Source organism: Manacus vitellinus, unplaced genomic scaffold (assembly GCF_001715985.3).
Source record: "Manacus vitellinus isolate BGI_N305 unplaced genomic scaffold, ASM171598v3 scaffold_5_pilon, whole genome shotgun sequence".
NCBI lineage: Eukaryota > Metazoa > Chordata > Aves > Passeriformes > Pipridae > Manacus > Manacus vitellinus.
The window spans coordinates 4,360,920-4,374,966 of record NW_021940682.1 but is presented as its reverse complement, the minus strand read 5'-3'; the positions used below and the strand labels follow the sequence as shown (position 1 = coordinate 4,374,966).

The following is a 14,047-nucleotide window of genomic DNA, read 5'->3' as shown; positions in this document are numbered from 1 at the left end:
GCTATTTAGGATCAGTTTAGGATCTTGGTGTAAGAAAGACCTCTGCTATCTTGCCATTATTAAGCATAAGTGTAACAGACCTGCCTTGGTTACTTTTAACAGTCTGAAAGAGGCAGGGAGAAATAAAAATGTTCCAGTATCCATCCTCAATTTTGAACACATTCACTAAACTTGTATCGTAATTTTACACTCCTAGTCTTGAGATGTCTCATGGATGACTTTCAGTAGTATGAAAATCTACTGATTTTCCTGATTTTATTGCTGTGAGTCCTGAACACTTCAACAAAGAAAGGCAGAGAAGATTGATATAATAATTTTTCAAAGCTAAGTGTCCGTGTAATTTTTGCAAAAGTCAACTCTTTAAAGAATATGTTGCAAAGCATGGCTGTGATCTGTGTGAAGACAAGGCCTTGAATTTTTGAAGGCCTAATTCTCACAGAGTTTCTGAATCCAAAGAGTTAACTGCTGTCACCTGTAGTATCATATTTTATCCGTGGCCTCCCTTTCCAGTGATTTTCCATTTATGCAAGAGATTATCTCAAAGCACTATGTAAGGTTCTGTGCTTTAAGTCAGCAGATTAATCACTTCATCAGCCTTCACTTCAGTTTGGAGGATTGTTTTGAAATTAAGACAGACCTAATATTATTTTAGCCTTGTTACTGTTTGCATGTGTGGAGAAACAGCTTGACAACATTGATCTTCAAGTCTGAAAAAGCACGAGTTGTCTCAGATAACATTTGAAACATTTTTCTTGTGTAGCTTCCATGTACGGCCTTGTTTTATAAAAACATGCACGTAACATTTGGGTTTGGTTTTTAGGTGCCACTGAGATAAGACAACCTGTGAACTATCACAAGAGATGAGTTGTACTGCAGGTAGATTCAAATTAATTGGTAGCCACTGACATGGGGCTGGTAGTTGGTGTGGTCAGACCACTCATAGTCTAAAAGCTGAGTTGGTGGCCTAGGGGGAAACTCTGGTAGAGGTTTACTGCTTATTCTTCACAGGTAGAAATTCTCATGAATGTGCTATTAAGTGATTCTAATTTGAGATTCACACACGGTCTATCACATACTCTGATATTCCACTGACCCAGGAATTCTTAGCATGATGCCTTAGACAGACCAGAACATGTGTGAGAACTAAGAGACTGAGGCAAAATCTCTTTGGGAGTGATGCTACCAAGCTAGAGGAACTGATGGAAAAGTGTGGAAAGGATGATGACTCCCCCTATCAATTTAGATATTTGCCTGTCCTTTGTAACTCACATCCTGCAAGTCTTTTTGCTCATCAGTGGTTGTTAGATAAGCACAAAAATTGTTTCCATGGACACTTTTTGCTATCTGCTTGCAGCAGAGAAGTAATAGCTCAGTCTTTCAGATACAGCTTTTGCAGCTATGATCTTTTCCAGTCTCTAACTGAGGCTTTGTTATCAGGGCCTGCTGTTAGAGAAGTTGTATTTCAAATCTATCTGGGATATTGAATGGCTCCCAGGGGAAAGTGAATCTTCAGCTCCTAAACCAGATACGTGTCACGGTTTCATTTTCTGTTCATGGTGGCTGTACACTTTTCTTTCATGCAGTCACTGAAAAGAACTTTGTTATGTAGTAAAATGCAATCCTCACTCACGGCTTTGTTAACTGGCAGTACCTAAATTGTGATGAACAAAGTCAAGCAGTGGAAATTGTTGCAGCTGAAAAGTAAACTGGAAAAAGAATAATTCTGTCTTGCTGCATCAGATAACCATGTGGTCAGGTGCAGAGAAGTATCCAAGCTCTTACGTAGGGGTGGGCTGGATGTAGACTCGATTATACCTCTCTACATAGCCCTTCTTATTCCAAATAGCCACAACTGAAAATAGTAGAACACTGAATGTAAAGTATAGCCTACTAACTCTTGTTCTCCACTTCCCTCTCTGATGAGAATAAACATGTGGGAATGTCTGGTATTTCTTAGGGATATTACACTGCCCAACATTAAGAAGTGCATTTTTTTTTTATTTAGTATCAAAGAGGACTGAGTGATTTACTTTCTTGTGATTTAACTGTGCATAACTGTTTTGGTTTGGGTTTTGTTTGTTTGTTTGTTTGTTTGTTTTTTAATTACAAGACATTTCATGTCCCCATTCCTCATATTTGAAGGCTGTTTTGGAACTTCCATGGATGATTAGAAATTTCCAGCTAGAACTCCAGCATCAGTTTATGCCTGATTTATTTTTTGCACACCAATATTATTTTATAGCCTAAATGGATATATTCCCTTCAGGATATATCTGTGCAGAAATGTGTGTTGAATGGTTCTGTACACACACAGCTTTTCTTGTACTATGTGGAACTTACCAAGCTTCAGACTTCTCTTACAAGAGAATGGTGGTCTCCATTTACCTAATCATGTTTATCCACCTGTTTTGTTTTTTAATATATGAAACCAGAATTACACATGGTATTTCAGATGAGGCCTCAACAGTGCTTTGTACTACAGTCCCCCTACTTCTGCACCCCATGTACCTTTGTATTTGCAGGTGGTCCCTGCTGTGACTATCTTTGCTGATACCTCCTGGGATTCCTTTTGCCTTTTTGACAAGTGCATTGTATTAGTAAGACAGGCAAGTTAATAAAAACAGAATAAATAATGGCCTATGAGAGTGCAATTATAAAAATAGAGTTGTAGAAATTAAAAGATAATCTGTGTGCTCTACACACGCAGCACCAGTTGATATGCAGCTGGGCTTGTGAATGAAAAAAACCACTGAGAATTATCCCTCTAAGGACTTGGATTTCCTCAGCAGTCCATGAAGGGCTGGGAAGCTCATTAAGGTCGTAGAAATTCTCGGTGACAGAACTCCTTCTTTCAGATCTCCACGCCAACATGCAGCAGCGTGTGCTCTGAATACTCAGTGTAGAAAAAGGTTCTAAGCCTTACAGAGCACCCAGGCAGGAAATTAAAAACATACTAAAGATGGCCACATTGATGTTTTAACATCCTTTAGAATATATACACAATGCAATACGTTGTTCTTGCTGTGAATTTTGGCCTCTGCATTTGCAGGCCTTGTGGGTTTCCACCAAAGGCACCAAAAATAGTCTGATGCCAGATGATATCAGTGATCCACTGTTCTATTATCAGCTGTATCCAAGAAGCAAAGGCTTCCAAAAATAGGTGAACATATTTTTGTATCACCTAAAAATTATATAGAGTTCCATAATAAATAAAGTTTGGAAGATTTTTGCCAGTTTAGTTTATACCATACAAGAATAAGATTTAATTGCCCTTCTCTTAATTCTCCTTAACTTGGTATGTGTGATAACTGCAGGTATTATTATCAGCCATAAAATTATTCATCCACAAAATTTACTTAACTGCCCAAAGCACTATTTTCCATACAACTATTGCAGGTAAAAATGCTTTTCTTTAATTTATTCTAAATTCAATGGACATAAATTTTACTGGATGAATTCCTTGGTTTTGCTGATAAGGGACATAAAAGTAGTGATTAATTTTTGGAAAAGGTTTCCGTAGGCTATGTCTATAGAAACACCTTATCTTATTTTTTTAATGCCTGCACTGCTTTCACTCCCCTTGTGTTCACGCAGAAACAGCTCTTACTCATGTAAAACTGGAATTACCTTTGGGGTTTTGTAAAATTGTAAATTCTCCATGGCTACTTCTGTGCCTGTTTCAGCTACTTCTTGAACTTTGAGCCTAAGCTTCTATCATGCAGTTTTTCTATCATCTCCCCTTCCCCCCCCCAATTAAGACTGTGTTTCCCAATACAGTATTCAAAAAACCCCAAACCCTGTACTAATTACATTTAATTTTCTAACTTTTTTCTGATCTTGCTTATGCTTTCAGCAACTGCTTTAAAAGTGTGCTTTGTTCTTGTATTTGTATTCTGCTCTGTGATCCTTCCCATATGAAATTCAGATTTTTCCAGGGTCTTTTGGTCAGGTAAAACCTCTTATTTGTGAGCTTTTCATTTAAAGAGAAGCCTCAGGGTTGTTTTCTTTTTTTCCTATTTTCTTTTTTTTTTTTTTCCAATTACAACATCTAGTGAATTATGAGAATCAGATTTGAACAGCTAGCCAAAGAAAGAATGCTGAAAAGCATCACAAAAGATAAAAAAGGACAAGTTGAAATATACCAGAGAAGAACAGAAGTCCAGAATATTCCTGGAAGCAATTAAGGAGTTTGCTTTATAAAACAGTAAGCAAGGGAGATATTATTATAGGAAAAATAATTCTGGCAGAGATTTGGGTTTTGGCATCAGCTTTCTTGGTGGAAAAGTTTTTCTTCTTGGTGAAGGAAATATAAATCCCTGGCTGGCAGAAAGTGAACTACAAATAAGCCGTGACCTTTAATTCATCAAAGGGGTTTTAAAGGTGGTTTTTAAAAGTGGATTCTGAAGGTTCAAATATCTGGGTGTATTCTATATTTTTCATTACAGTGTGGTGCTGCCTTGTATGAGGCTGTGGCAGAGCTGGTTTGGGGACACTTCAAGGATCACAAAGAAGTTGACCTTGAGCCAGTGACTTTATGCAGTTTAGCAAAGGAAGACAACGATTTATTGAACTAGAAGTGACCGTATCAGAGCTGCCATCTCAGGAGTTCCACTTGTCCACCCCTAAGGGTATATGAACAACATTGCAGGGGTTTTTATAAATAACATAGATCTGGGCAATTAATCCATGAGATTGTAAAATCAGTCAATCTACCTTTCAAACATTCCTTCAGTGTTTCTGCTTGTGTATACTTGTGTTTTCTATCTCTTCAAGCTTTCTGTTACCAAAGACAGTGGGAAACAAATACTTGTAAAGGTAAACAGAGAGTTCTGTGTTCAATGAATAAGGTTTTGGTAATGTTTTTGACATTTACTCATTGTGGACAGCTTTTAACATGACTCTTAGTGATACATTTGATAACATGATCAATAACTGCATAGTAATGGCTTCCCACTCTTTCTTTCTGATGTAGGTAGTTGCTGGTGGGGCCAGAAATAGTATTTCTGGTAAAAAGAGGAGGAAAGATGATTATCAGGAAAGCTATTAGTGTGGAAAACACTTTTAGAGAAACAAAAAAAAATATCCCAAGTTCTCTGGGTTTTTGCATTATAATGACTTGTAACAGACATTCAGAAAAGCTGCTGACTGGCTGTGTTGCTCACCCTAGGCATTCCTTTTATTCTGTAGATTAAATAAATTGCTGCAAAGCATGACCAAGTGATTTTTATTATTATTATTATTATTAAGAAGAAGGAGTTGGATTAGAAAAAGTCATTCCTCTGAGAAGTAACACCTCCAAAATAATCTTGCAACAAGAAAAAAAGCCAAACATCCCCCCCCCACCGAAAAAAACCCGAAAACCAAACAACTCAGAACCAAAAAGAGTCATAATTAACAGAGTAGCTGACATGCTGTTCTTTAAAAGTTAAAGACGTACATCAGTTGGAGCCAGGATATCAAATATCAGTAGGGAGAGCAGCAGGAAACTTTTTCCACTGGATGAAAGGGATAAAAAGAAGAAAAACAAGTCTCGGTTGCACGAACAGCTGACTAAGCTCCTGACATACTCGAAACACAGCCAGTTGTAACGATACCAGGGAAAACAGTATCTTCCAAACAAAAATGCTGCTCACTTAGAAACTTAAAATCAAGATAAAAATGTAACTATAAGAATAACATTGAGACAAAAGATACAGGGCTCACAAGGAAACAAAATGCTGCAGCTGCAACCGCTTGCAAAAGATTTTCTGCTGTACCCTGGGTGAACCTCAGCCTTAAGGATTGAGGGCAGGGAGGCCCAGCTGACATAGAAATGCAAAATTCCAGAGTGAGAAAGACTCAGAGGCATAGCTCTGCACCTCTGGGCTTTGGGGAGGGGGGTGCAGCCAGAATGAATATTCTTTCCTTTTCACATTTTAAAAGCTTTGTGGATTCAAACAAACACAAACCTTTCTGGTATGTCACATCTTCAAGTGCAAAGGCTGTAGAGTTGGATCTGCTGCACAAACCAAAATATTTTAAGGGAAGATGAGAAAGAAACAGAATCTAGGAAAGCTGGTAATGATTAAATATATGTTTGCTTACACAGCAATGAGGCTTCCAGTTCTCTTTCTGGGTGTTTTGATAAAACTTAAACTCTGAATTTCACTTGCACTGGGAGCTCCTAGTAAGACACAATGCTCTTGACACAGGGCAACTCTTGCTACCTTTCTCCTTGATAACCTTCCTGCTTGCTTAATGCTTGTTGTCCAAGCTGGGGGGAGCCAGGGAAGGAGTTCTTCTCACTTGCAGTCTTCTGTGGTTGTTGAGCTCTACAACCCTATGGAAGGGAAGACAGAGAATTTGGCAAAGTTTGGCCCTTTACTTTTGGCATAGTTGCTATAATTTTCTTATATTATATTTATTTTCTATCATATTATTGTTTTACTTTTCCAATAGGAATACATACCTTTCTTATCCTTAAACTTGAAATGTAATTTAATTAATGTTCCAATCTCTCCCTTAGCAAAAATACAAATGAAGCTGACTAATTCAGTAATTTTTCTATGCTTAGCAACAGTTGCAAATTGCAAACAGAGAAGTCTGTAAAAGATATTTACAGCCTATGATTAAATATCAGGCTGTTCTGAGCTGTTCTTCTGTTATGCCCACGGTACTTCTTCGGTAAGGCCCCCGAGACTCAACACCTTGGGAGTAAATAAAATCTGTAGGATAAATAATGAAATAAACAATCCTGAAAACAATAATAACCTATAGGACTTTCAAAAGCAGCCTGAAATGATAACCTACAGCTTGTAGGCTCAGAATGGAAATGTGAGCCTGCCCCTCTGAAAGTCAGATTTCCTACTTCTCTATCCTCTTACGAGTCGGGTGTTTTGCCCTGGGGTGGAACCAGTGAGGTGCTGCCAGACTGTGGGGTTGCTCATGGGCTTTAGTGGCCTCCTCAGGACTCCCTTTCAGCCTCACCTGTCCTGCTCCTTGGCTGAAGAGTTGGGATGAAGCCTGCCCTGCCACCCCAAGGGGAGGCCCCACGCTCCCAAATCCCCGGAGCACTACGGGGTGCTGCACCCCAAGAGGTGGGTGGAATCTGTGCCCTCACTGGGTGAGGGGGATGGCAATGAGGGAGCAGGGCTCTGCTCTGAACTTTAATCCAGGCTCATGTGACTGTACAGACGTAGGCAGCCTGCTTCACTTCATTTGGCTCCTAATGAAGTAAGCGGTGGTGGTGATCCTGGTGACGGCAATGGAAGCTGAACAGGCGGCTCAAAGGTCTGCTCCTCTGGCCTAACTGATTTTAACCATGCTGGGATACAACAAAAGAAGGAGAAGACTACAGGGAAACAGGAATTGGCTAAAAAAAAACCCAAAAAAACCCACCCTGAGATGCAGTGAAAATCCAAGCTAAAAAAAAGTGTGTCTGTTATGGAGCAAACAAAAGAGCTCCAGAAAAAGAGAATGACTGCAGAGACAGACTAACTTGGGGTGCTGTTGCTTGTTTCCTGGATGTAATGAACTCCTTCATTAAGGAGCTACTGCTCTACCAACAGGAAAGAACCGAAGCAGCAGAACACTACATGAGAAACAAGGCAAGAGGATCAAAAGAAAGAAAAAGGAGGCATAGTCTGAACAGGTTATGCTAACTAAACTAGGTTATGCTAGTCAATTTTAATCTAGAGAAACTGGGATTACACACCTTTCAAAAGTGAAGGGATTTCTCCCTTCTACCCAGCTGAGAGAAAGTGGCAATTATAGAGACAAAATCTAAACAGGTTACTTCGTTGGCAGTAAGAAAATGGGCAAAAGTTTAGCTTATTCTTCCTTGCAGTGAGAAATAATAGTGATTCTTTTCACCTGTTCAGTAATTTGCAGTTGCAGGATTTAAAACTGTCTTTGAGATTTAAAATCCCAATGAAATTCTGAAGTTGCTCTTTCTCAAGTTACTAAGGGAGGGTAGACACAAAGAGACATTAACCTTAATTCAGGTTATAAACAAGGCTGGAAGTAAAGCTTAGAGAAAAGGTACACACAAGTGCACCAAAACAGCATCCATCTTGGAGTCTACTGGACACACAAGACTCAGCACACAAACTCGAATGCTCATGAAAAGGATGTAGTGGTGTTGCCTCAGGGTCCTCCCAGTTCTCTGTCAACTTAATGTAAAGGAATTGGACATAAACACAATAATGCAACATAACTTCTGCATAATTTTGGGGTTTTTTTTTTCAGTCCTTCACTTATTGAAACTACCAAGAATGTTGCTGGGAATAGTGTTTTTGTGAGGAAGACACTTAAGCCAGTTTAGTAATTTCTTCTGTTGTTAACACGGGGCTGCAACAATTTCCTGCTCTTTTCTTCCCCTATTGTCTCTCATCTCCCCCCTTTGCCACCCTTCCTTTCCTTTCACAGAATCATGGAATGGCTGGGCTTGGAATGCACCTCTGGAGATCCTGTAGACCAACCCCTCTGCTCAAGCAGGGACACCTGAAGCAGGTTGCACAAGATCAAGTTCAGGTGAGTTTTGAATATCTCCAGAGACAGGGACTCCATAGCCCCTCTGGGCAGCCTGTTCTAGTGCTCTGTCACCTTTAAAGTAAAGAAGTTTTCCTTCCTAGTCGGATATTCTGTGTTTCAGTTTGTGCCCAGCACCCCTTGTCCTGTCTCAGAGCACCACTGATGAGAGTCTGGTTCCATCCTCTTGACACCTACCCTTGATAAGAGGTGTTGATAAGATCTCCTCTCCCTTGTCTCTTCTCCAAGTTAAACAGGCCCAGCTCTACCAACCTTTCTTCAAAACAGAGAATCTCCAAGCTCCTAATGATCTCAGTAGCACTCTGCTGGACTGTCTTAAGTAGTTTCTTGCCTTTCTTGATCTGGGGAGCCCAGACCTGGACACAACACTCCAGATGCAGCCTCGCAGGGCTGAGTAAAGGGGGAGGATAAAACCCCCCTTGACCTGCTGGCCTTCCTAATGCACCCCAGGATCCCATTGGCCTTTTTGGTCACAAGGGCACTGCTGGCCCATGGACAGCCTGTTGTCCACCAGGACCCCCAGGTTCTTCTCTGCAGAGTTGTTTCCTAGCAGGCCAGACCCCAGCCTGTGCTGGTGCAGGGGGTTATTCCTCCTCAGGTGCAGGACTCCGTGCTTGCCTTTGTTGACCTTTAAGTTCCTCTCCACCCAATTCTCCAACCTGTCCAGGTCTCTCTGAACAGCAGCACAGCCTTCTGGTGAGTCAGCCACTCCTCCCAGCTTTGTATCATCAGCAAATGTGGTGAGGGTACACTTTGTCCCTTCATCCAAATCACTGATGAATAAGTTGAACAGGACTGGCCCCAGCACTGACCCCTGGGGACACCAGTAAACCACAGGCCTCCAGCTGGACTCTGCACCACTGTTCAGAAACTCCTGAGCTCTACCATTCATCTGGTTCTCAAAACACCAGATTTCTCTCTTCTTCATTATTGATTCAGTCTGAATGTGAAGTGGCAGTCATTTATATGTGATAACTGTACTCTCAGTCTCTTAAGATAATTCTGTACTCATTTTTTAATTGTTTTAATTTAGTTCAGCTATCTCCTCCCTCCACTCCTTTATGCTGTAAAATTGATTAGAGATTTCACAAGAGAATACAGAATGACATTCTGATGGTACCTTAAAAATAGGAAAAAGCATTTTGTGCTTCTTCTACCAGCTTGCATGACATTTAAATTCATGTTTGATATTGTCTTTGTTCACAGACTGTGTTTTGAATTGCTGATGTTTATAACTTTTCTTCATAGGAGGATGTTTGATTAGTCAATAAAATGTTAGAAAAGTGTAAATTTCTAGAAGATACAACTCCTCCTCCTATATTGCTGCAGGTGAATTTATTCATGTGTGCAAGGGATCCTAAATATGCTGAAGTAGACTCTTTTTGGGTACTTACACTGTATATGTACTCGTTGACCTTGAGAAAAATCCCAGGATATGGTAAATCATTGGACAGTTCGAGTTTAGTCAGGGATCAGTCAACTTGTAATTACTCTTTGTATTTTAAAATACAGATATGTCTATGAAAATGAATGAAGGCACTGGCCTTAATTACAATTTTGTACTGCTTTATTTAACCTGTATTTTTGAGTGGTGTAATCAGTATAAGATTTTTTTAATTCTTTCTTTATACCCAGTGGCTATATTGTTTTATAAATGTCCCTAAACAAGTGTACAGCGTGGAGAAATTGCAGAATTCCTTGCTAAACTGCTCATTTTGATTTAGCACCTGCTTAAGCATAAGCATGTATGTGGTCCTACTGACCTAAGCAGGTTTTACCAGGTTTTGTCTGTTCCTGGTGTTGAGATTAATTAACAGATCTGTTTAAGGGTTGTGCTTAGTTAACTTAGGTTTCCTGCAGGACATGTAACTGGGTAACTTCTCATGGTAGTTCAGCCTATGAGTTCATGGACTTGGAGCCAGGGACAGCACAGAGGGAGGACTCCTGTGCATTCATCTGAAGAGGCCTGGGAGGTGACCAATCCTGTTGGCACAGATGTCCAGACTTCCACTAGAAACTTCTGAGGTTTCCAGGTGAAACCCCAGAAAGTTGAAAGAGCTGGGAATGACTTTTCTATTCCCCACGTAATCACATCTGTTACTACATTACATTATGCACCACGCCAGTGCCACGTTGGAAAAAGGAGTTAGCTGGTCAGGAACTAGGTTATCACGTGGAATGTGTTAAATGAGTGTCACTAATTGGTAGCCCACTGGAAAAATAAGCCATAAAGCTGCTGTGAGCATTGAGGCTTGTACTCTGCTGTTGTATATGGCTTTCAAAATATACTTGAAAAAGCTATAACCTATTATTGTGTCAAGCAGCTGCACAAGAGAGCAGTTTTTACCCTTTCAACAACAAACCGTATTGATCTTAGAGAAATTTCTAAACTGTCAAGATTCCCATAAAATAAACTATTGCAAGCTCGTCTTCACCAAGATTAAAATGAAATCTGTTTACTGAGTACAACAAATGTGACAGAATGATCAACTTTGTGTGTTGAGTGTTGCTGCTGGTAAATCAATACGGATGCTAGGCCACTACATGCTTTAAAAACCATTATGATAAATAAATAAATAAAAGCATTGACTTACAGTTTTACACTGTCTGTAGAGAGATGTGATTCATCTTGACACAAATAATACATGCAGGATAATGAACAGAAATGACATGCTTGAAAGCACTGAAGAAATCCTGTGATCAAAGGACTGGACTGGAAGTTAAAAAATTGTGTTCAGGCCAGTTGTCTGGCTAGTCTAATGGCAGATTTAACCTTCTGATGACTCAGGTTTTTTATTTGTGAGATTAGAACGACAGAAAGTATTTTGAGACTCTCTGCTATGCAAAATGTTATAAAAATTAATTATGGCTAGAAGGGGCGAATTTTCCATTTATAGTCACTTTTATGCAATGAGTCCTCCTGAAGCAATTACTGAATCACTGGCTTTGGAAAGCAGCCAGGTGAACTGCACCTGGGAGGTTAAAACTGGTTCTGGGTCTGATGTTGCTCTTCGTGCCCTTTTTTTTTTTTTTTTTTTTTTTTTAATTATTTATTCTTTTTTAAACAGCTTATAAAGCATCCAGCACTGATGTAAAGACAAGGTGGAAAATGTAGGAATAGATTAAATGGCACAGCCTGGTTCCTGACCAGCAGAAAGGAAGAGAATGGTACAACAGTGAGGATAAGCAGACAGGCTGCCTGGTAGACAGGCAGAGCACCCTGTTTTCTTCAGTTCCATGCTGTGTACATCTATGGTCAGCCTCAGACCTTATTGGTCACCTCAGCATGGTGTACCTACAAATGTATAAGGCAAATGTTTAAGAGAAAACACACTCTCTTTAATCCTGAGCCCTCACTTCACGTAACATGAGGTTTTCTTAGAACAAGTCTACAGCTGACCTGAATATTTTGTAGCTACTAGAGCTCCTACTAAGGAATTTCACAGTTTGTAGAGTACAGGTGTCTAGAGGGGGGAAAAAGAAAAATGAAAATAAATTTTTCGAAAAAAAGGAAAAAAGTACTATTCTTGGAACCTTGAGAAAGAGTCCCAGCCTTCAGAAAATGTTTTCTAGGGTTTGATTTGGACACAGCAAATATTTGCAGGAAACAAAAGGTAAAAAGGAAATTATGTAAGTACATAACTATAATTTCTATTGAACTGTTTTAAAACAGGAATTAAGAAACCCCAGTGTTCCACGAGGACAAGCAAAAAAGATATGTCTTTCTACCATGACCAAAAAGATGAGGGTATTACTGCCAAAGTGTTCTTGGTTCTTTCATCTACTTCAGAAATTCAGCTCCCATCATTCAGAAAAAAAATCTAAGCACTATGGCTGCTCTAACTTCCCCCCTCTATGTTTAAAATACACTCTCAAACAACTTATGGAAATCTAGTTGGACTTGGGTAAGTTAGCAAGGCTTCTCAGAGCCTATTGTGCTCAGCATTAGCGAGATTGAATCTCTGTTGAGACGAGCTCTTGTTGAAATTAACATTTGGAAGCTGGAGCATTCAACCTTTGATATTTTATTTCTACAAAAACGTCACTTTGCCCTTAATCCATAAATAAATCTTAGTTTATCATCTACCAAACTGCCTAAGCAGAAGCAGAGGTCACATCACCATGTATCACATGCTTGATCGGGTAGAATGATACCATGTTACTATGGTAATACTGACTTATAGGGCTGAACAATGTATAAAGGTGAGCGTGTTTAAAGAAACCTATCTTTCAAAGTGTTTAACTTCCAAAATACTTTTGCTTTCAAAGAACAAAAAGTGGAGTGGGCTAATGGAAGGAATGGGTAGGTCCAATCAGGTGAGATGGAGAAGGGAGATTCTAAGAAAGCGTTGAGTCAGTGTACATAAATGGCACAAAATCATAGGAAAGAGGGTTATAAAACCTGAAAGAGTCTTTTTAGGGAACAGATTTAAACAAAGGCATTTTGCCACTAGAAATGTACTCAAGCTATAACATTTATATCTGGAAATTTTATGGCATTTGAAATTTGGTTCAGACTCCAATCTTCTTACCTTTTTAGTCCTCGATAGAAAAAGGATATTAATGTAGAATAACATATTTACACTAATAACACCAACCTATAAACTTTAAATTTTCATTTAAAATACAACAGAAGGAAAACTTGTTTATTGAGCAACAGAAATAATAGGAATAGAAACAATGGTGCAGTTACATAGTGAAGTCGTGCAAAACCTTTCGGCGATGAGGAGACTGCAGTTGTTGGTAAAAGACAAGACCCGTTCACAAGTTGGTCGTGGGTGACAGCATGGGAAATTTGACAATGCACTGCACTTTTGGAGAGGAACACACATGAAATTCGTGAGAACTAAACCTGTAGAACTAGCTGCTTCCCTCACGGCACTGTACATTTTGAGCACAAATTGTTTCTCTTTCCCCTGACGTGTGTCTATTTAGAGTCACAACTCTTTAGGGAAGTGACCAACCATTACTCTATTTACATAGTTCTTGTGTCTTCAGCAAACTCAATAAAGCTGTTTTTACAGAACTTCTTGTTCAGCGCTTCCTATGTGGGAAGATCACACACTGTGATGGAAGGCAGGTACTCATAGGAATATTAGGGGGAGCATCAAAATATTTCTGAAAAGGATTGGATAATATTTTTTCTTGGTTAGTAAAATCCTGTGGTATAGACTGGGCTCTTTTTTTTTTTTTTTTGGCTGAAAATAACCTCAAGGCAACAGGGTTTTCAGCGTAAAACAAGGGGAAAAGAAAGGAAGGAAAGAATGTAACTGTCCTGTAGAAGAAAAGAATATAACTGTTCTGTAGAAGGACAGAATGTAACTGTTCTGTGCTGCTCAGGGAAAGGGTGACCTTTGTTAGGATGTTTAAATCAGGGATACAGATCAGGTGCCCCGAGGGACCACGAACGGTACCGAACCGCACCCGGATGGACTCGGGGAGCGGAGCGAGGTGCCGAGCAGGTACGGGCCCCGCAGGGCACGGGCAAACAAAAGGGGAACGGAGGGGAGGTGTTACG

The 14,047-nt window shown here is 39.7% G+C and overlaps 1 protein-coding gene across 1 annotated transcript in view; it reads left to right on the top strand.

Annotated features, from left to right (window-relative positions):
- The first annotated feature begins 13,891 nt into the window (after positions 1-13,891).
- Positions 13,892-14,047, top strand: part of ETNK1 (ethanolamine kinase 1) — a 33,320-nt gene continuing 33,164 nt past the window's right edge. Inside the window, exon 1 of the mRNA XM_029963390.1 lies at positions 13,892-13,991. Within this exon, the coding sequence (XP_029819250.1) occupies positions 13,892-13,991 (100 nt within the window). The remainder of the gene's footprint in view (positions 13,992-14,047) is intronic.